General features: G+C 39.4%; 1 protein-coding gene across 2 annotated transcripts in view; it reads left to right on the top strand.

Moving 5' to 3' along the window:
- Ccdc50 (coiled-coil domain containing 50) overlaps positions 1-22,922 on the top strand; it is a 70,453-nt gene that overhangs the window by 39,141 nt on the left and 8,390 nt on the right. The window contains exons 5-10 of one of the 2 annotated variants that reach the window (XM_052740612.1): positions 3,524-3,641; positions 8,371-8,877; positions 14,825-14,940; positions 15,641-15,685; positions 15,767-15,871; positions 17,754-17,830. In XM_052740612.1, the coding sequence (XP_052596572.1) occupies positions 3,524-3,641; positions 8,371-8,877; positions 14,825-14,940; positions 15,641-15,685; positions 15,767-15,871; positions 17,754-17,830 (968 nt within the window). The remainder of the gene's footprint in view (positions 1-3,523; positions 3,642-8,370; positions 8,878-14,824; positions 14,941-15,640; positions 15,686-15,766; positions 15,872-17,753; positions 17,831-22,922) is intronic. The other variant, XM_052740611.1, reaches the window with a different exon arrangement.

The raw sequence follows: 22,922 nt of genomic DNA, 5'->3' as shown, positions 1-22,922 counted from the left end.
ATGTTTTCATTGCTTTCTTCCAGCAATCTAGAGATTTTGAACAATGTCTTTCATATTATTGACACTAGAAAAGGGAGAGATGAAGTGTAATAGCAGACTTACATTCTAACTAATATGTTTACTTACCACATAGTCTTCTGTAAATGACTTCTTTCTGCAGATTTGCCCAAAGTAAATCTACCTGATAAATTAAAGCCCGAGTTCAAAAAAGGGTTAAGATTTCTTAGAGATATGTTTCCCCATTTTGTTTTATAAAGCATGAATTCTACAAGGTTCATATATTTTTTTAATTTAATAAAACAACTGTCATAAAGCAAAACTGAAAAATCCTAGGTTACTTCTTAAAAGATTTCTTCTATCCAGTTTTGAAAATGTTAAGATGCATTTAATTTAATTTATTTATTTTGGGGAGCAATACTGTTGATTGAACTCAGAGCTTTGGGTATGCTTGAGATACTTTTCCACTGAGCTATACCCTCAGCCTTCAATGTGCATTTTAAAGAGTTAACTTCTACAGTGAGTGTTTTGAACTGAGTGCTTTATATTTGGAGGATCTGCTGAGACCGTGTGCTCTGTTCTAGATGATGTGTTCACAGGAAGGGAGCTGAAGATCAAGAAGACTGTACATAGGCAAGGTGATCAGTTGACTGGCTGCATCCAGCTCACTGACTAATACCAGCCGCCTTTAGTTTCAGAGAAAAGCGCTTTGTTGTTGGTCATGCTGTCCAGGAGTGCATCAGGCTGTGGTATAGTTGGAAAGCAGGAGGGGGACTCCTTGGGGGCCTGTGATCTGGGTATAGTGGCAGTTATTCAGTCCTGTCCGACTCTTCAACTTTAGAAAGTCATTTCTTCTGAAGCACCTAGAATCACTGAGAGCTTAGAAGAAAAGAAAACTTTTGCTAGTTAAGTACCTGACATGTGTTCTCTTGCTCACCGGATAGGCCAGCCAATGCAGTTGTAAAGGAGGTCGTGATTCTTGTTCTGCTATTCCTCAAGGAGTAGACTGTGACTGCTTTATCACCAGGACTGAACTCAGTACAGGAATGCAATGAGGAGTTTGCGGAGTGTCGTTTAATGGTGTTTACTGGCAGTTGGGCCTGACGGTTTTCTCTTGTATTCTTTTCTTCAGAGACGGCATCCATGCTTACTGTAAAGCACAGCAGGCACTTAGGGAAATGCTATTGGGGTGCGTAGGAAATAATGTAACTCAGGAGGCATTCTGCTTCTTCCTGCTTCTGTGATCAGCAACGTAAGAACTTGGGAGAATATGTATAGAGCATGATAGTTATGGGGTACAAACTATCTTATGCCACCCCACCCCCGCTTCTTGGTTTGAGTATCACTTAGTAAGATCTAAGGCAACAGTTCTGGCTCACTGGTATGGATGAAAGCAGGCAGATTTACTCAGATGATTGTTAAGTTCTCAGAAACAGTTGACTTAATTTAAGGTTGAGTAGCTTATACTTTGTATCATACCAAGCTTAATTGAAACCTTAAGAAATTTGTCTTGAGGGGCTAGAGAGATGGCTCAGAGGTTAAGAGCACCGACTGTTCTTTCAGAGGTCCTGAGTTCAATTCCCAGCACCCACATGGTGGCTCTCAACCATCTGTAATGAGATGTGGCACCCTCTTCTGTGTACATTATAAATAAATAAATCTTTTTTAAAAAAAATAAATTTGTCTTGAATAGTTACTGTTTCTCTCAATATGTCACTTTTAGACAGTCTGGCTTGAACTAGACTGAGAACAGAATCACCAAAGGGACATTTTTCTATCAGTACACTAGAAATTCACTTTCCTGTATAGAAAAGCATAAAGTTGGATTGTACCCATCCCCTTTACCGCTCACTCTGAGCAGTGGCATCGTGTGAGTACCTGCTCAGGTGCCTGGCATTGTATAATCTGAGAGTTTAAAAAAATTACAAACTTTTCTCAGGGATGTGTGTATATTTTATATGTATAAGTTGGTTAAAACCATTTGTTAATAGCATATTTAAAGTTTGAAACTGGACATTGACATCCATATTATCAGAATGATAAAAATATCTATGTTACAGTCATTACTAATTTTATTTCCTGGTGGCATTAGCATCTAACTTATATTCATTTGTTCATTCATTCATTCATTCATTCATTTTTTTCAAGACAGGGTTTCTCTGTAATAGCCCTGGCTGTCCTGGAACTCACTCTGTAGACCAGGCTGGCCTTGAACTCACAGAGATCCGCCTGTCTCTGCCTCCTGAGTGCTGGGGTTAAAGGCCTGGACCACCATGAATGGCTCTAACTTGGTTTTTTTTTTTTAATGTATGTGAAACAATTCTGATTCCTTTGAATGAGTTATTTCAAGTTTTTGTTTTGTTTTTACAGTCTCTTACTATATTCTTTTGGACACATTTAGAAAATTTCTGAAAGAAAGGTACTTTTTTGCACCATTAAGATCTGAACACTGTTTATTCCATATATAAAGAGCTACCTCGAGTTACCCATGTTCTTACCATCACTTGTTTGATGAGCTCTCTTGCCCTGTTGTCTGAGCCTTGAAGAACCTGATGGGGCATGGAACTTCTCTCCAGAAAAGTACACAACATGCACAAAAGTCTTCATTTCGTGGGCAGAGTCTTGACGTCCAGAATATCCCACCCCCAGCAGAACTATCAATAACCTTTCATCTTTTTATATAGTTCAGACCACAGACCCTGAAGACGTTCAGGAGTGCCTACAACCCACCCGCCATCTTTTGCTGCAATATTTCACATCTTGTGTTCTTTAAGCTTTTGGCCATTCCTTGTACCAATTAGGACCTCGACAGCCTTGCTCATGCTCTGTTCTACATGTTGCCTGCTGAAACGTCATTCCTTGTCTAAAGCCTACCAGTGCAGAGCTGCAGTAATTCCTTTAAGCATAAGAAGTATTCTTTCTGTGGTGTCTCTGTAGGTATTCAGTTGTCTTTGAGGTATTGTCTTCATGTTACTGTGGTTGTTTGTAATATTTGGGGAGAGAATTAGAATCCATAGCAACTGCTCAGAATGGAGCCTTTGGGTACCAGGCAGAGGCTTAATCTTTCTGTTAATACAGCAGTATTCCTGTGAAAAACCAGCTCAGAATCACCACATGATTATTTTTATAATTTTTATAACTAACTTATAAGCCAGCTTACTAAGTTTTGTAGCTTGCTATTTCCTTGCAAATCCAAATCTATTTGGATGAAAGACTTCAAAAGACAGATTTTAAAAATTATGCCAGAATTAGCTTTAGACAAAATTGCTTTGACTCTCTTCATAGATTTAGCTAGCTTTATGTTTTAATTAGGGAAAAAAGTAAAGCCCAGAGTGCTCTTCTAGATTATGCATCCCTCTTGCTGAGCAGTCATGTTGGCATTTGAATGACACTTCATGAGTGCATGGAATGCTGCAGAGCCTTAGACAGCAGAGGAGAGCAGACAGGAGGAAGTCCAGTTCCCCTGTGTCAGCCTTGTTTACTCTCTGGTGACAACACTGTTTTGACTTCCTTTTTACTTTTGTAGGACATAGCACGTCTTTTACAAGAGAAGGAGCTACGAGAAGAGAAAAAGAGGAAGAAGCATGTTCCAGAGCCTTCTGGGGGCAGTGCTTTTGGAGATGGCTGCTATTATGACGATGGAGGTAACAGCCAATGCTTGTGCCATGACCTCCCCTGTCCTTAGCTCAGCTCCAAAACTCCCTTTTCAGTTGGTCCATAGAGTCACCTGAGGGATTACGGGACACGACCCGTATTCCAGACCCTGGGTGAATTTAGATTTGTGGCAGTGTTCTGTTTGATTTTTAAATTTATATCCTATTTTGTTTTAATGAATGACTGTAGTTCTAAATAAGAAATATAGGATGGCCATGTTTTTACTTAGAACTTGAATATGCCTTATATGGCTTTGTAACACTTACGCACTCTTGTGTGCCGAAGCCATTGTAGTGCTGTGTTATCGTCTGAGCACAAAATAATGTAGTGTGGAAAATGCTCTGGATTTGACATTTTCCTCAAACAGTCTGAGCAGTGCTGGTTGAGGAAAGAAGGTGCATCATGCAGCAGTCACTGGGTAAAAGCTGTCTTTGCCCTTCTTTCCCCTGTGATTACTTGCGGTACCAAATTTATGGTCTTGATGATTTCCCTGCCATTTGATTGGCATGTAGAATAACCTGTGAGGGAACCAAGCCCCTCTAGAGTTCCAAGTGTCTAGTGCTGCTTTTCATTGTGGTGGTGATGGTGTGGTGTGGGTATTATCTCAAAGTGTGTTGGGAACAGAACATTTGCAAACAGAGAACACAGTTCAGCTCTTTCAAAGATTTGTCAGATGAAGGAAATTTCTTCTAGCTTCATGACTTAGTAATTATTGAGGTTCGATTTCAAGACTGTCCTTCCAGGGATGGCAGTGAACACAACTAAAGACAGCCTAGACAGTAAACACTGTCACATCAGTCATCCTAGAAGGCCTTGAAATCCAGTATCACCTGCTTAAAAAAATTCTACCACCCAAAAGTGTGTCTTTGCCTTTACTGAGGAGACTCAATGTATGTATAGGTGGTAAGATTATTGTAGTTTGAAAATAATATTGCCCAGTCACTTTTTTCTTGTTTTCCCTCACTTGACTGTAATTGGTTAACAGTCAGCTCTCTGGCCTGTTTGGGAAGTAGCTTGATTTCTTCCTCCATAAGCTCAACTCTTTTTAAAGAGCTATTTCCATTATGCTCATTTTTCTTCCGATTTGTATATTCCATCTTACACAAAGAAAAAGAGTTTGTTACATTGTTTTCTATACTTGGAACCAGAAGGTATAGAGTTTTTTTTTTTTTTTTAATTATTCTTTAGTGTTGAATAAAATCTTAGAAATGCAGAACTGGTAGATTTTGTTTATCACTATAATAAAAATAACTTCCAATTTTTCGTTTTATTTTATGTGTATGGGTGTTTTGCCTTTACATATGTCTATGCACTGCATGTGCCCATGGAGGACAGAAGAGGGCGTCAGATCCTCTTGAACTGAGTTACAGATGGTTGTGAGTCTCCTTGTGGGTGCTGGAAATCAAACCCGAGTCATCTAGAGAAACAACTACTTGAGCCATATCTTCTTCTATTTTAAACTTTTAATTCTAAAAAACATTAGGATAGAGGAAGAGTCAACTGAAATGTTCATTTTAGGTACTTGTATTAAAACCCATACTAACTGGAGCTGGTACTCAAGCCTGTGTGTTTAGATTCCAGTACTGGTATCCTGATGCAACTTTATTATAGGAGACTATGTAAACTTTTTGTGGTTTTTCTTTTTTTCTTCAGGAATACTTACAATTATATTTATTTTAGCTAGAGAATGGCGTGGAATAAATGCTTGTTTCAAGGTGCTAAGAGAATATTAAGGAATAGAAAATGTTGGCTGCTCTAAGCTTGTGTAGACACTGGTATTTCTTCGGCTTTGGCAGTGATGTGTGTTGTTGACTATACAGTTCTCATTACACACCCTTGAGTTACACCTAGTTGGTTTCCATAGGGACCGTGCTATTCAGCTTGTCATTACAAAGCAGTCATTATGCTCTGTGTAAGGATTCTTTCCCAACACACGTGATCAATTCTTGGATTCTGCTTTAACTTCTTTTAAAATCTGATTTTTGCCATAGTTATATAATAATCACAGTCTATCAATATGCTTGCCCTTTCAACTTTTGCTGTACATAAGCTTTAATAAATCTTAAACAATGATCTATAGATTATAAATTTGAAATTATCCAAAATATTTGTGAAACGTTCATAGAAAAAATAGCATAAATTATTCATTTGTGAATCCATGTTTATCTTCAAAGCCATTTGCCTGGTACCATGTTCATATTTGTGATTATTTCTTAATACATGAATAACCTTTGAAGACTATCACTTTAGTCCCTTAGGACAATTTGTAGTTTGACGAAGTTATTGATTCTGACTTCTCTAAGACATTTTTCTCATCTCTAAAATGAAGTTATAAAAATATGTTTCTCATATAGATTTTGAAAAGATCAAATAATGTAATTTTGGTGGGTGACTTATAAACTTTAAAGTAATATATATATATATATATATATATATATGTATGTACATATATACACATATACATTTGCATTTGTTTAAACAAGACCTTACTTTGGATGACAAACATGGAGGTGCACACTTAAAATGGAGATACGTGTGTGTGTGTGTGTGTGTGTGTGTGTGTGTGTGTGTGTGTGTGTGATACACACCACACATAGATTGCCAATAAAGGCATTAGTTGTATTTGCCAAATAACTTGGTCTCAAGAACATCCAAATGTCTTTCTGCATCCAGAAGGGGTTGGAAAAGATTCAAGCAGAATCCCCCACTGTGGTCTCTCCTACCTCAGATTTAAAGATGCCATTATAGGTAAACGATAAAAAATAAAACTACTATCAATTAACTGTTTAGGAAGAATTAAAAAACAAATCATAGTCTCATAAATTCATTGTGTTTGCTCTGTGCTTAATGATGACTCCACTCATCCACTCCATGAGCACACTGGTATAGACTCTGTAAACCACCTCTCTGAATGTGCTCATCATTAATAGCTTGTCAGTATTACATTAATTCCAGTAGCCAGTGAGTTAATGGGAGTTGAAAGAGCAGATGTTTTTGTCATAGAAACTGTTAGGTTTCACTTTTATGTCAGTTGCAAATTAGGCTCTGAACTATGGAGAATATAGTTTTATAACTATCTGTGAAGAAAGCAGATTTTACTCTAGACCTACCTTTGAAGGAAATGTAAAAGGAAACTGAGGTGGTTGAGTTTTTTTTTTTTTTATCACTGTTGAATTTAGCACATCCTTTCCCTCTTTATATACATGCAGTACTCTTATATACTTCTTACATACTCATATTAGAGTCAAAACACCCAACCCAACCAAAACCCCTTCACTCTGCCTACTTGTGGAAGCTGTTTCAGAATTCAGCAGATGCCTGATTAGAGCACGGAACAGCTTAGTTAGCCGAGCAGTTTTTTCATGGAATGGAAATTTGTTTTTACCATTTCTAAAGTGTAGTAAAAATGCTTTAGAAATGTTAGAGTTACTATGGTCTTGCAAAATGCTTACTGATTTGCTTTCTTGTTTTTATAATATGCTTGGGCCTGATAAGACCCTATAAAAGCATGTATGTAGGTTTCTTTTCTTTTGAACTGGGGAATTTGTATTTATAGCTTATATTTTATTTTTATACATAGAAGACAGTATAGATTATTTTAAAATATATTTGGAAAATGATGCCAGTATATGTATTCCATATGTCATTCCTTTTTTAGCTTTTTCCTTGGTAGGATTCAACTAAAATGAGGAAGACAATTGCCTCAATATAACAAGTCATTTATTCCTTTACATTCTGCTCTACTCTGTCCTCCTTCTACACCAAACTAGAACCTAGGCTGTCCCAGAAATATCCGAGAATGCTTGTTTTGGACACATGGTGGGGTGGACGTGGAGGGTGGAGACCTGTGGGTCATTTTGAACTGAGCAGAAGTTAAGAACATTGTACTGTATCTTTACTGTCACTTCAGTGAGAATGCTCGGAAATCTACGACTGAAACCTCACCCTGTTAGAAAACATCACTGGTTTACAAGACTTTATAGCCTCTAATTGTTAGTACCTATTCTAGCTGCAGATTGGCTTTATAAAGTAGAATTTGATGTCTTAGTTAGGATTTCTAGTGCTGTGAAGAGACACCATGACCATGGCAACTCTTATAAAGGAAGAACATTTAATTGGGGCTGGCTTATAGTTCAGAGGTTTAGTCCATTATCATCATGGTGGGGCATAGTGGTGTGCAGGAGACATGGTGCTGGAGAAGGAGCTGAGAGTTCTACTTCTGGACTTGCAAGCGACAGGAAGTGGTCTGAGACATTGGCCTTGGCTTGACCATGTGAGACCTCAAAGTGTCCTTCCACAGTGACACACTTCCTCCAACAAGGCCACACTTCTTAATAGTGCCACTCCCTATGGGGGGCATTTTCTTTCAAGTTATCACACTGTCCATTGTTTTGTTATTGGCCTTATAAAGTTGGATTTGATGGTAGTTGTCCATCATTTTGTTATTGGCAAATATGAATATGCTAAGCTCTTCCTAATCATGATCAGATTCTTTATGATTCAAATGATTTCACTTAAATTTTGCTTTTTACCTTTTTGGCTATGTATGCATGGACCATTCCAGTCAGTATTCATCTCCACATCTCAATTTGTGAGGTTTCAAATCTATTTTATCCACCTAAAAATATGTTAGTATTGAGTCCCAGATTCCCTGTGTAATGAATTTATACTTTTATTAAGCTATCAATTTTTATTTTTATACCCTCTACCTCCACTAAGACCAGCCAAGGTCAAGGAGGGCCAGGGAATTGGGTTCTGGATACTCAAGTTTTTCTAGACTCCAAAATGATGGGAAGACTGTAAAGCAGAAGAAGGAGAAACCAAGACATCTATTGGAGAACTTGGAAGAGCTGGAGGAACCCTGTTCTTCAGAGAGATCGGGCAGAGGGAGGGATGCCCAGACTGCCATTGATCAGCATGAAAGAAAGCGGGCTGGTCAAGAGAGGCTCTGGAAACCTCCACTTCCAAAGATCAGCGGTGAGGTGTTTCTGAGCACTGAATCTGATGACTGGGAAGCTAACAGTAGCCCTCGAACTCGGAGTTGGGACAAACAGTCCCGGCACCATGGCAGACTTTCACCCAAGTCTTCACAGAAAACAGGGCTTCCCTCTAAGGAAATTGTGTGTGGGAGGGACCTTGGGCAAAGTGACCACAGAGAAAGGAGACGTAAGCCCAGGACTCCTCCCTTCTCAGAGGATGAAGAACTTCACTACCACCATGATGCAGGTAATGGATCGCCCTGTTGGAAGTCCTGTGTGTAAAGTCTGTCAGTTTAATAAGCATCGTAGGCAACCTTTGTCTCTGTTCAGTTTGAACTTCTGTCCTTAAAATGAATCTTGGAGCCAGGTATTGTATGAGGTTCCCATTGATCTTACGTCTCTAGGAAGAAGGAAATATCTGTACTGTTCTCCTGTAAGAGCATGCTGAGTTGGAGGATTCTCCAGGACCAGGTTGCAAGTATGGGTGCCCAGCCCAAATACTAGTCATTGTTTGCCACAGCCTTGTATCAGATACTCTGATTCTAAATTGAAACTTAGAAGATCTGGTTTAGCAAAGGCTTTTAAGGACCAGCCTTAAAGGCCTTCTCGCAGGGTCCAAAAGAAATGCTACAATAAACGAAGGAACTAGGAACTGAGAGATAAAGAATGAATCCACTCACACTATATTCTTTCCATCCATGTCTCTTCAAAAAGTAAGTTTTTTTCTACAGCGAGGATACCGGCTTATATACATTTACAACAGTAATTCTTTTGGCAATGCAATGTGAGTCTTGAATTTCTCAGGATCACCAAGGCAGATAAGATTCACACACAGAGCAAGAACTGTCAGCTTTCACTCATGGAGTGGTTAGTGGAGGTTCCTCGATAAGGTCAACTAGAGATTAAATCATCAAGGGAATCTAAGAGAGGAATTCATGTACTTAAACTGTATTCCTAAGTGTGGCTAGGTAATAAGCTAATAGTCTATAATCAGTGAAAGTCACGAAGAAGGTAAAAACTGTCTTTTTCTTCATGTGCCGCTTCCAAGTGACTCCAGCGCTGCTTTTCCAGCAGGCTGGGTCAGTGTCCTCAGTAGCTAGGCAACCTGCGTAAGCAGCAGAGGAATAATGCGGCACTGTTGGCTGGCTCAAAAGAAGCTCTCAGATCTAAGGGATTACAACTTTTGCCTTAAGTGGTTAAAACGAAGGGAGGATCTAAGCCTATTCTGCACAAGAAACAGAACCTGGCACCTTCCAGTTGCTCTGGCCGCTGTGGCACAGATTTTCAGCATGTCTGTGGGAAAGTTTACTTTCCTTCAGGAATGAGCAAATCTGATTACCTTTCCTGTTATTTCCTCAGGGCAAAGTAATAAATCTCTAAGCCAAAATCTTGTGTTAATAAACCAAGGTGAAAGTAAGTACAAGGAGTTAAGAATCTTTTAGTGCGAGGTTAGTCTAGGTCATTACTTCTTTTATCTATAGGTGTGCTAAAACTAGGGCATGCTTGTTCTCTAAGTGGGTATGAATTATCATTTCAGACATGTAGTAACTCTGTGTCCTTGATGTGTCCGGAAATGTCTCAAATGAGATACTTTTGCCTGGACCCTAAACATTGACCAAATGCCTGCCAATAAAGATAATTGTAGGAAGGCAGATCTCTACATTTACATTGGAGAAAGGAACAAAGGCCAGTTGTGGGAAACCGATTTTGATTGTCTGACTGTTTTTACACGTAGCTAGTGGATATTATCAATATATCCCAAATGCATAGGGGAAATTGTGCTCAATAAGTGATCAAACACTTCTAAACTGTGGGAAATAAATCTGAAATTTGTAACAGATGGGAATAAGCTATGACTTCTGCAGCAAGACATCTATAGCAAGAAACAGCCAATTCATTCAAAAGTCAGTAACTCCAACATGACTTATATCTTGGGTCTGGGCTTAATCCTCCACCAGAACCCTTGGTTCTGATTGGTTGACCTTTATCAATGATGGCTGAATCCCTACTGCATAATCCTGCGGCTTCCAGCACTGGTTGTAATTGACTTAAATGTTTATCTGCCAGTGGGACTAGAAGTATTTTATCCTTTAGACCTCATCTTTCTCGTCTGTAAGTGAGACATCAGAGAGGCGGTCTTTTTAGAGTACTTTCAGATTATGGACATTCAGATCACTTTTATCAGAGATAGCTAGGGTAGGGTATTTTCTAAAACTGGAAATCTCTGAGTCAATTTGGAATATTTTAAATCTATAAGTGATACTTACATAATTAAAGCTTAAAAATCATTGTTTTAAGTTACCTTTTATGGTTTAATGTGCAACTCTTAATTCTGAAGTTCTTCTAAGTGCCAAGATACCCAAGTTCTCAACACCTGTAAAGAAACCAAGAGGGTAAGGGCTGAGGAGTTGGCTCGCTTACTACATGGTATGAGAACCCAGACAAAAGTCAGGCAGCCTTAGCAGATGCCCATAATCCCAGTACTCAAAAGACAGACAGTGGATCCCTGGAACATGCTGGATAGCTACCCAGGCCAGAAATGGTTAGTTCTAAATTCAACAAGAATAAAATTGAGAGGGAGCAAGAAAAACACCCAGTAACTACAGGCATCCATACACACATGCATTAACACTGCACATTCTCACTTAGTCAAGCCTCAGGGTTTTTAAAGAAGTTTGGGGACCTGAAACTAAGCATCAGCTTAGTCATCAGTTCTGGGGCTGTAAGTAAATGTTTGCTCTGTTAATACAAGGGTTTAGCGAACACGGCAGTTATAGCTACTGAAATGATTACAGTGAGTACTGACTGCATAGGACTTACTTACCATTTTATACTCAGCCTGCTTTAGACCTTATACTTCCCAGTTCCTATTGGCATTTGATTGTGAACCTTCTCGGTGTGGTCAGGAGATTACACTAAGAAATAGTAATTAGGCACTGGTGTCAGCTCTTGCTGTTGGAGACAACCACAGTTCTTAAAGGTGTGGTTGGTATGTGCGAGATTCCTGTCAGTTATCGGTGAATGAACGAGCAGGACGACAACACTGGGTCCAGGAGCGTTTGCAGAAGAGTGGTGCAGGAAGTCAGCTGAGAATGGAGCTGCTGGACTCCAGGGAGAGTTGGCTGACTCTCCGTGGAGCACTTACACGCTGTCTCACTCTGAGAGGAGCTTACTGTGCTTACATCTGTGACAGCTTATTGGTTACACAGGTTAGCTTCTCACCCTCCAGGGCCTTAAATACTGCACTTATCTGTTGTGAATTCTGACTCAGATGCATTAGGATGTGCCCTAAATGTCAAATGACTTCTTATAAAATATGCATACATAATACCAAAAACTCATCAGTTACATTTTGTTTTAAAATCATACTTAGTGTAAATTTATCTCCAATACTAGCATTTTTAGTTTTTCTTGGTTACAGGTGCATACCTCTATTCCTAGCACTTGGGAAACAGAAAAAGAAGGATCTCTGTGAGTTGAAGTCCATTCTGGTCTACATAGTGAGTTGTAGGTCATCCAGGGCTGCTTGGTAAGACTCTGTCTAGTAAGCTCTACACTCCATTTATCTTACTATATCAAATTTTATTTAAAGAGAGCAGTTCATTTGTGTTTCTTTTGGGAAGTCTTTGCATCTCTGACTGTAGGATGTTAACTGGAAAGGGTAAGAAGCAGGTTAACTGTATGAAAACTGGAGGTGTTGCTCTGCGCAGAGCACTTGCCTAGCATGGCCATCTGCAGCACCACACAAAAAGAACGAGGGAGGGAGGAGGGAGGTCAAGAAAGAGGAACAGCTGAGATGCAGCTCATCTATTTAAGAGCAGTTTCTGGATTGTCTTTAGAGAGCCAAGATGTACAAGTCTTCTCTGTTTTTTATAATGACAGCTTTCCAATGCACTATATACTTAAAATACCTTTCATTGCTTCAGGTCTAGAGGACACTGTAGTTGGGGAGGCAGTCCTGCCTGTGCTGAAATCCATTGTCGTAGGCTGAGTGTTTCTGTGAAATGAGAATTGCAAATGCCAGTGATGTGCAAGAATCTGAGTAAACTGTCATCATCTGTGTGGTTGGGCCTGAGAGACAGAGTGGTTCAAATTCCGACTTTATTAATGGAATTGTATTTCTTTTAAACTGATAGTAGTTATGTTATCATCCTGACAGCTTAATAATACTGTTCATTTGACTGCACCTCTGTTAGTATTTAAAGTGATGTTTCCATAGTTAATTTTGTTGCATAGAATAGAAGACCCCACTAGTAAAAAATGTTGGGTATTTTGAAAGCTGAATGTATCTACACGTAGCATTTCACTAGGTGGAAAATCAGGCAAAATTTATCATCCTCAGCGAGGCTTTAGGCTGTTCACTGAACTTGTTTCTTTTCTATAGATTAGAGTATGGTACAGCAATTTATCTATTCACTGACTTTACCCAGTGTCAAGTTCCCTACTTAAGTTTAGTTGTTTTCTCTGAAATCTGCCTTTCTAAATACAAATCATACAAGTCGTAATTCAGACAAGTGTATTTATCCAATTGCATATGCCCTGTTCTTGAGAATATCCCAAACCAGTCAGAAATCTGTTGTAAACCAGGCCAGAGCAGCATAGGATTCAGTACCACTAGAGGTGGTTTGTAGTGATCTATAGAGTTAGGTCCTGGGAAGTGTGAGTTAAGAAAGACAAGCTTTCTCATCATTTTTATGATAAGATATACACACACATGAGTCTCTATTTTAAATTTACCATAATGTTAGGTAGAATGTCTATAAAAGTAGATTTTATAGCCGGGCGGTGGTGGCGCACGCCTTTAATCCCAGCACTCGGGAGGCAGAGCCAGGCGGATCTCTGTGAGTTCGAGGCCAGCCTGGTCTCCAAAGCGAGTTCCAGGAAAGGCGCAAAGCTACACAGAGAAACCCTGTCTCGAAAAAAAAAAAAAAAAAAAAAAAAGTAGATTTTATAAGGTAAACCAGATTCTCCAAATACAATTTTATTTTCATGTATGTATATGTGTTAGCAGCTTATGAATCAAATGTTATGAGGTATTTTGCTAGCTATTTTAACTTATATTTATCTTGATGGCCCATTGTGCTGAGCCAACTGCTCCCACGTTGCTTGAAGATAAGAATCCATTGGAAATGCTTAAAGTAGATGCCCAATGCAAGAGCTCACCCAGGCTACTCAATTTAGAATACATGTTGTTGGAGACAGTATCTTAATATTGGTCAAGTACTCATAAGTGGTCGGTGATAGGGGCTCTGAACAGTAGTACAGGGAGAGCTTATCAGAATAAATTTTTTATTCCTTTGGTGTCCATTTACTGATGATTATACAAGATGCCTGGTCTATGAATTCCATGAAAAGATTTTATTATTTCTGAGGGAATATATTCACCCTGTTGACTAACTGTAACTTGTAAAGGTAAGTAGAGGAAAGTATTCACAATTTTGGTGACATTAACTTTTGCCTTGTTTGAAGTTTATAGAAGGCTGTGTGTTCCTTTAACATCACAAAGTGACAAAGCATAAATGTCAGTCAGTTCTCTTTGTCCCTGTCTCTCCAGAGGAACACAGTTCTGAGGTCATTGCACTGTCTGATATTTTCTCTATGTTATGTTTTCATAAAATTTTGTAATGTCAATAACAGATGGGCCAAAGCTGTAGGAAAGATCTAGAGCACATGGTTTTGTGTACCGACTGAGGATAAGCAGGGTCATTTTGACACGTTTTCACCCCGTTTGTAGATGGCCCTGTCTGTTCTGCAGGAAGATGCGTAGGCTGCAGGACCTGAGAGGAAGCCTTTCTCTTGGGTGTCTAAACCACAGTAAAACTGATTCTGGAGCTGCCTTTTCTCTTCAGTCTTTTCAATTTTAGTGGCTTTGTTTTTCTTCTTTTCGGTTTCTGCTTTGAAAACTTGCTTTCATTCTAGTATCTTTCTTGTGTGACTATTTGCTGTAGAAGAAACTGTGAGAAATGGTTCTACCAGGCAGATTTGGGGAAGTAACTTTGTTAAAATGTTTGAATTGTGTGTTACTATTTCCATGCCCAGGAAAAATTCATTTCAGTGTACCTCTCATTGAAATCTCCAATGTACAATCTATAATCATCAGTGTTAAATATTAAGAGAGAATGCCCTTTTCCTAATATTTTTCATCTTTTCAGAAAACAGCCCCAGTTAACCTCATTAAATTGAGATTTTTCTAGGAATGAAACCAAGGGGAGTAAAAGAAGCTGTCTGTACTTCTGCACGAGCGACCCACAGGGACCAGGAGTGGTATGATGCTGAAATTGCCCGGAAATTGCAAGAGGAAGAACTTTTGGTGAGTACATTTAGGGTAGAGTTCAAGGGAAGTGGTAAGACTGTATGTGCAAGCCAAATTTTAATTCAGTCTATGGTAAACATTATAGAGTTCCATTGTTGGCCTTGTGGTTCCATCAGTTGAAACCTGGTGTTTTTCTAATGGTCGGGGAAATCAAGACAGTGAAAGTGGAGTCAAATATCATCCCACTTACCCATGGTTTACTTTCTGTAATTTTGGTTATCTGTGATTAAAAATAAGTACTTTAAGTACAATATTATTAAAAGCGGGGTCTTTCATTATTGGGACTATTGGTCTTTTCCTGTGACTGATTTGTAAATTAAACCATTTTGATTTGTACGCATAGACAAAGCAGTCTCTGTAGGGTCTGACACTGTCTGCAGTTTCAGGCATTCACTTCGGCTGTAGGAATGTGTCTTATTTGATACGGAGGCCTTTTACATGCAGCAGTGTGGATTGATAAGCATTAGCAACAGAACTCCGTATCCTGATTTTTGTGTTAATAAGTTTTGGTAGCTGTCTAAAAATATCCTGTTGAATGAGTTGCAAAGTCCCTTCATTCTGGCTGGTGAAATATGCCCACTGACCATCAACTTCAGAGATTCAGCTACAGCTAATTTCAAACTCCAGTTTATTTTATATAAGATATTTTAAATGGACAGCACAGATTCCAGTTATCTGTTGTGTTTCTGATCCACAGGCTACACATGTGGACATAAGAGCAGCTCAGGTTGCCCAGGATGAGGTCAGTTCATATTCATGAGATTCCCCTAGAGTGTGAGAAACAGCCTCAAATCTGTGACTCATGATATTGCCCATATCTTAGGAAATTGCTCGACTTTTGATGGCTGAAGAAAAGAAAGCTTACAAGAAAGCCAAAGAGCGAGAAAAGTCATCTTTGGACAAAAGGAAACATGACTCTGAGTGTAAGGTAGTGTGGGGCCTTTTCTGTTTTGCTTCGCTTTTAAATGAGAGATGAAAACAGGACTCTGCTTTTACGATGAGCTCTGAAAGTCCGTTTTGGATATGTAAAATAAATACCTGCATTACATACATGACTAATAAGTCAAGGTTGTTTCACAATGAAAAACGTCATTGAATTGGTACTGCTCAGATTGCAAAACTCACTTTGATCATTTTCAGGCTGAGACTCAGGGGCAGGGATCTGTTTTCATATACTTAGATTGTAAAAGGATGCATAGTTTTCCCCTGCTTTCCATCCTTCCTCAGTGAACTGCAATTGCCCTGCCTTCCCTGTGTGCCTCCCTTGTCTGTCTGCCCTTTCACACAGCTGTCTGTTTGTGTTTGATAGCTGGAGGACCGGCAAGTAAATTCATATCCCTAGCAACCATTGTTTATGTCTCAGTACAGGAACACTTTAGCAGGACCTGGGACTATCATCTTTTCCTTAATCAGAAGTAGCTGCACATCATCATTCCTCTATAAGTTAATCTAATTATTGCCTACACTGGTTGCAAGTTCAATTTAGCAATCAGTATTTGTGTGCAACGTACCACTCCGACCAGTGTGGGAACACAAAGGTATCCTTTCCTGACAGTGAGAGGAAGACAGCTAGTTGTGTGGATGCTGACAGGAGGATATGCTGAAGAGGCAGAGCAGGAGGGTCACTGGAGTAGGACAAATTACAGACAGCTAACGATGCAAAGCCAAGTACAATAGGAGCGCATGCAAGGAGGGAGAGAATTATTGGAGTAAAGAAGTAAGCGTTTCTACTAGCTTGGGAACATGCAGCCTAGAATATGTGCTCGTGACACACCTGATCTCTGCGCTGTTTTCTCTGTGTTCCTCTTCTGGTCTCTGGTCCTGCCTCATAGTTTCTGTAATTATTGTGAGAGAAAATAACCCTGAAACTGTACTGATAATATCACTTAACCTTTTCCTTTACTTAGTTGCTAAGTACCAGTCTTAAAACAAATGGAAGTATTATTTCTATATGAATTATATCTCTTTAGTAATTTGAGATGTGTTCTAATTAATGTATTTATTTCCTGAGTTCAGCATCTCCAAATGTTTCTGCTACATAAAAGAAGCTACAGATGTTCAGATTCTTTGACCAAGTAAAGATAGTTTAGCTACCTTGCTAGTGAGTGTCTTGCCTTTTACAGTTTGCATATTCTGTATTTTGCAACTTTCCATATTTCATATTTCCATTTTACTGGTAGAAATCCTTTCTTAGAAAATTTGACTTGAAATGTGCTTTACTTGACTGGTTGGAAAGTTTTCACCCTGAGTCAGATATACGGAAAAGAACTTAAGAGCTCAAATCCAGGTTCCATCCGCTGTGTCTTCTGGATCTGGTCAGCTGTGCAGCTCTTTCGTTACTGATTTCAGCTGCGAAGGCCTGTGAGGATCACAATGTGTGTAGTGTGTGTGTGTGTGTGTGTGTGTGTGTGTGTGTGTGTGTGTGTGTGTTGGAAAGTGTGGTGTGTGAGCATGCAGTGTATGACCCACTTGTCTGGTTGCCCATTCATCTACACACACCTGTGAGGATTGATTGTGTGTGTGTGTGTGTGTGTGTGTGTGTGTGTGTGTCTGTGTGTGTCTGTGTGTGTCTGTTTGTGTGTCTGTGTCTGTGTCTGTGTCTGTGGTGTGTGACCCACTAATCTGGTGGCCCAGGCAGACTGCACCAGACCATTGTGTTTGTCAGTTTTTGGCCCAAATGACTGCATAGAAAAATATTTTGTTATTCAGTTAAGTGTAGCCTGAATTTCCTAAAGGAAAGCTTGTTGGGGAATAGATATTTTCTAAAGCTCACCTTTCCTGTTGTTTGTGTTTTGTTTTTCTGTCCACAGTCAAAAGCAAAGTCAACACATACAAAGTCAAAAGAGAGTGAAGAAGCACACCGTTCCAAGATTGACAGGCCGGCACGGTAAGATGACCCCTGAAAAGGAGAAAAGGAAGTTAGCTTTGGGGTAGTGAGCATCCATCAGTTGTCTGAGAAAACTGTTCTTGCTAGCAAAGAGCCAAAACTCTGCAATTGAAAGGTAGTTTCCAGTATCACAGGGTTATTTTAAAAACCTGTTCAGAGTCTTACATTGGATTGCATAAATTATTTATAATGGACACTGGGATAGAAGGAGAATTCTTTCTTGTTTTTTGTTAGGACTACCTCTTGGCATTTAAGAAGTTGTGCCCTCACCTAGAGAGAGATGAGATTAACCAATTTCTAAATTAAAATCTCAGATTTTAAACTTTTGTTGAGGCTGAGAAGATAGCTCACTGGATAAGAGCATTTGTGTGTGTGTGTGTGTGTGTGTGTGTGTGTGTGTGTGTGTGTGTGTGCGCGTGCGCGCGCGCGTACCTGCATGTGCATGTGCAGTTAATTGTCTTGTTGCAGACTGAGTCTCCCTGTCGCAGGTAGCTGGCTGTGTGCAGTGTTCTTCCTTACACACACAGTCACAGCATCGAGGAGCTGCTGTCTGGAGAAGCAAGTTCTTTTTCCTTTATTAGTTTGTATTGCCTTTTCAGAATGTTTGATGGAAATGTGAGGAGAGAGAAACAATGAATACAGAAGGATGGCATGGAGAAAACAGGAGATGAGTAAGGGAAGTTTGATCCATGGAAATTAATCTGTAAATAGGAACAAGAAGCTTCAGTATTTAGCAGGAGCAAAACTATAAATAGCAGTTGTGATAGGTATATTTCAAGAATGCATAGGGGCTGGAGAGATGGCTCACAGAGGACCTGGCTTCAGTTCCCAACTACCCACATGGTGTCTCACTACCACCTATAATTTCAGTTCCTGGGGGCACTGAGTATGCAAGTGGTGCATGCAATACATGTAGGCAAACACTCATACACATAGATAAAAATAAATACACCTTTTAGGAAAGAAATGATGGGACTGGAGCAGTGACTCAGTGGCTCAGTAGTAAAGAGCACTGGCTGCTCAGAAGATATGGCTTTAATCCCCAGCACCCACATGGCAGTTTACAACCATGAGTAACTACAGTCACATGGGAGCCAACACTGTTGGCCTGCAGAGGCACTGCATACATGTGTTTCACAGACATGCGTGCAAGCAAAAACACCCATGTGCACAAAGAGTAAAATACAATAAATATTATAATAAAAGCAATAATAAAACAGGAGCTAGGTATGTTTAATCAGATTTGAGTGTTAGACAACACACATGAGGGGTGAATTATGTTACTTTATAAATAGGTTCTATTTTTATGTTTTTATAAATGCATTCAAACTGATTTAGATGAACCAATAGGGGCTGGGGATACAGCTTGGTTTGTAGAATTGTTGCCTAGCATAAGAGAAATGCTGGGTTTGGTCCCAGCACTGCAGAAACTGGACGTGATGGTGCTTGTGTGTTGATCCTAGCAGTAGGGAAATGGAGGAAGAAGGTTAAAAAGCCAAGGTCACTGTTGTCTGTATACAAGAAACCAGGTCTCCAGGAAAGAATAAAAAAGAAAAGAAAGAAAATACACTAGTAATAGCTCAACCACCCTGAATTAATAAAACCTTGACGTTAATCATAACTTAATAGTTATTAAAATTACTGGGCTTTAAAGATGGCTTCCCTTGTAGACATGAGCCCTGACCCCCAAAACTCAGGCAAAGCTGTCCTGCTTGGTGGTCACTTGTAATCCTTGCACCTGGGAGGCAGAGACCACATCCTCAAGGCCAACTGGTTGGCTGGACTAGCCGGGGTTCAGTGAGAGGCTCTGACTCCAAAAAAAGTAGAAGGCTATTGAGGGAGACATCAGACATTAATATTAAACCTCCATGTGCACACATGTGCACCAATACAAGTTTGAACACATGCCCATACAACATATATATAAGTAAAAGTTATTTTTAAAATGTACATTTAAGCTTATGTGATTTCAGAAGATAAACTCCTTTCAGGAAAGGATACTGGATATAAATTGCTCTGGTGACAATAGGAACATAATCTATGTAAAATCTGTTGTTCTTTAGCTTTTGCTTAAGCACGTATAGAATGTTTACATTTATAGTTCTGTACATTCCTATAGTATCCACGCAAAGGAAGAGACAGTCTGTTCTCGGGAGGTAAATATCTGGTTTTTATTTAGTCACATGAGTTCAAATGACTTTTAGGGTTGTTTTTGTTCAGCCTTCAAAGTCGTTTGACCCTTTTGAACACTAATATCTTTGACAGCAGATAAAACAGGGCACTCTGGGATGGCTGTTCCTAAAGGTTCATTAAAATGGAAAACAAGTTCACAGAATATAAATGGGTCCTCTGAAGACTCGTGGGCATATTGAAAGTGAACAACCAAGTGATCTTTTACAGTGACTGTTAAGAATTACTGTGGAGTCAGTCACACAGCCATAGATCCATGTCTTCTGTGTACTGAAAGGAACACTTGTTCTAATTACTTGCTAAAATATTGTGTATATGAGAAAATAAATGAATAAGGATTTTATGAAACTACTTCCTAGTATAAATAAACCTCACATGGTTAACAGGTTTGTGAGGGTGTGCATTTTGCATAGCATCTGCTTCCTCTTTCACACTTAATCAGGATGGAAAGGTTGGGTAACTATTTGCATAGACAGAGTTAGTGTAAAGGAGAGGAGAACATGGGTTTCCGTGGTCAGTCTGTGTAATGCTTCAGCTTAGCAGTGGCGTCAGTCAACAGCAATAACAATATCAACAACAAAATGAACAGCAAATTCTCATGAGGAGCTTGGAGTATCCACTGTCAACATTCCAATTTCTTTTGTTATTCCAAGTTTTTTTTTCTCTTCCTTGTGGGAATTAAGGATCAGTCAGTAGCGTGGATTAATTCCAAGTCAGAAACTGCAGAGGGCGTGCTTGTGCTCTCTACAGAAACTGCAGAGGCTGCGCTTGTGCACACTAACAGCCCAGTGAGGCTGAGGCAGAGGAGGTTGTCTTCTAAGCCACTTGGGAAGAAAACTTGTCTAGGGAAAGAAAAACAAAACAAAGTTTCAACCCCAGGATTTTATACTGAAAACTCCAGTGACTATTTTAGTTTTTACCATAGAAAAGTTTGGAACGTTTACAAGTCTCTTTTACTTTCTAGCACATTCACATGAATATCATGATATTCATCTGCACTCAGTCATCTTTTGATTATTTCATACTTAGACAGACCTAAGAGAAACAGTCTTTAAGAGTGAAGATTTCTTCGTTGTTAGGAAGCTTACAATCTAACAGATTATTAAGTGACATGGGTCAAAACACTGGGTATGAAAAGCCTAGCGAGCCACTTGGCCTGACTCAGGTGCAGGCAACCAGAGGATGAGGAACTCTTAGCAATCTTACGAATTAAAAATATAATTTTATGAGAAGAGAAGGAAGCAGGTAATTGTAACAGAACTACCGAATAAACTCTTGATTAGTAAGAGTTTTCCCATCTTTAACAATAAATATTACTAGCTTGGAAACAATCCTCTCCATTGCAACATAATGATTGTGTAGGAAACAGTAAGTCTAGATGTGTTCCTTGTACCACCCAAGGAAGTGCGCTGTGAAACAGTCTCTCCTAAAAATGGCTGCAAAAACAAGATCTGAACAATAGCAATATCAATGGACATGTTAACGTGGAAGGGAGGGGGACTCTTTGCTGGGTTCCACCCCTAAACAAAGAACTGCAGGCAGCTATTGACTGCTGGGAGGAGGGTTAGCCTCGCCCGGGGATGAGCCCCTGCTGGTTGTCCAGTGCAGGGTAGTCAGCTGGAAACCATAAGCACAGAAACAACACAAATGGACTCAGCAGGTTGTATTGTATATAGGTGCGTGTGTGTGTGTGTGTGTGTGTGTGTATGCATGCATGTATGTGTGTATTTGTGTATACATTCTACATGTGTTATATATGTATGTAACAAGTATAAGCAAAGGAAAAGTGACTACCAACTTGAGAATGGAGAGGGGCGTGTCAGACTGGAGGAATGAAAGGGAAGAGGAAAGTGATGCAATTCTATTTCAGTTAAAGTTAAAATATATAATATTAAAAAAAAAGCTGAACAGAGTAACATAGCAACAGAACTGAGGGTATCTTAGAGTGACTTGCTTGTCCCTGCATGAATGTCCAGTGCTTTTGTCTTCAGGTTTGGGGTCCCTGGTGAGATTTAGGAAAAACTAAGGAGACCTCTCTGCTCCAGTGATAAACGATACACTTTTCTTGGTCTTGGCTCTCATCTTTCGGCTCTTGTGTCTCAGTTCTTCCTAACATGTCTCATGTCACTTTCTAAGGTGTTAGGATGTCAGTTAACATTGAGAAAACAAACAGACGACAGAGACAGTGTTTGTAGGCACATGATTTGGAAGGAAAGTATTGCCATGCTTACTGTGTTTTTATACATGTAGCAGGAACAAACATAAAAACATACAATTAAAAATGTATTTTCAGGTGACATTTGAATGTTTGCAATACAAGGATAAAGAGATCATTCTAGCTGGCCCTTGGTTCTCCTACTGTGTTCTGTTGGGTGTTGGGCTGCACAGAGCACAGACTTTGATTTACTGCTTCCATTTGAGAACATACAGACACACATGTCATATGTGCAGGCTCTGCTGTTCCTGCTGATAAACATGTCAGAGCACTGTTTCTGGACAGTGCTGATTGTTAACAACTGTGTTGTCTGTGCTTAACAAGTGTGTACACTTGGGTCAGCCCCTCACCTCACCCGCCATGCTTCCCTGCACATCTATGCTGTAGATTCACACTGAGATATGTGGAGTTCTCCCTGTGCATACAAGGTGTCATTTCAAGTGATTTCTGCTAGGGATAAGTGGAGAAATTCAAACATAATTGCTTTAATTTTAGATTCCCAGTCAATTTTGTACCAAACTGGCTACAACTTTTCAAACCTCAATGTACTCATTACACCTTATTATTATACAAAAGATCCAATAGTATGGATATAGTATTAACATATTTTAATCTGGCTCAGTGTTTTAATGCAAAATTTTGACTATGCCTTTGGAAAATTAAATGGAATTGAACTGGTCTTTCTTT

This window comes from Peromyscus californicus, unplaced genomic scaffold, assembly GCF_007827085.1.
Source record: "Peromyscus californicus insignis strain IS unplaced genomic scaffold, ASM782708v3 Scaffold_16__1_contigs__length_79575227, whole genome shotgun sequence".
Classification (NCBI taxonomy): Eukaryota; Metazoa; Chordata; class Mammalia; order Rodentia; family Cricetidae; genus Peromyscus; species Peromyscus californicus.
This window is presented reverse-complemented; position numbering and strand designations above follow the sequence as displayed.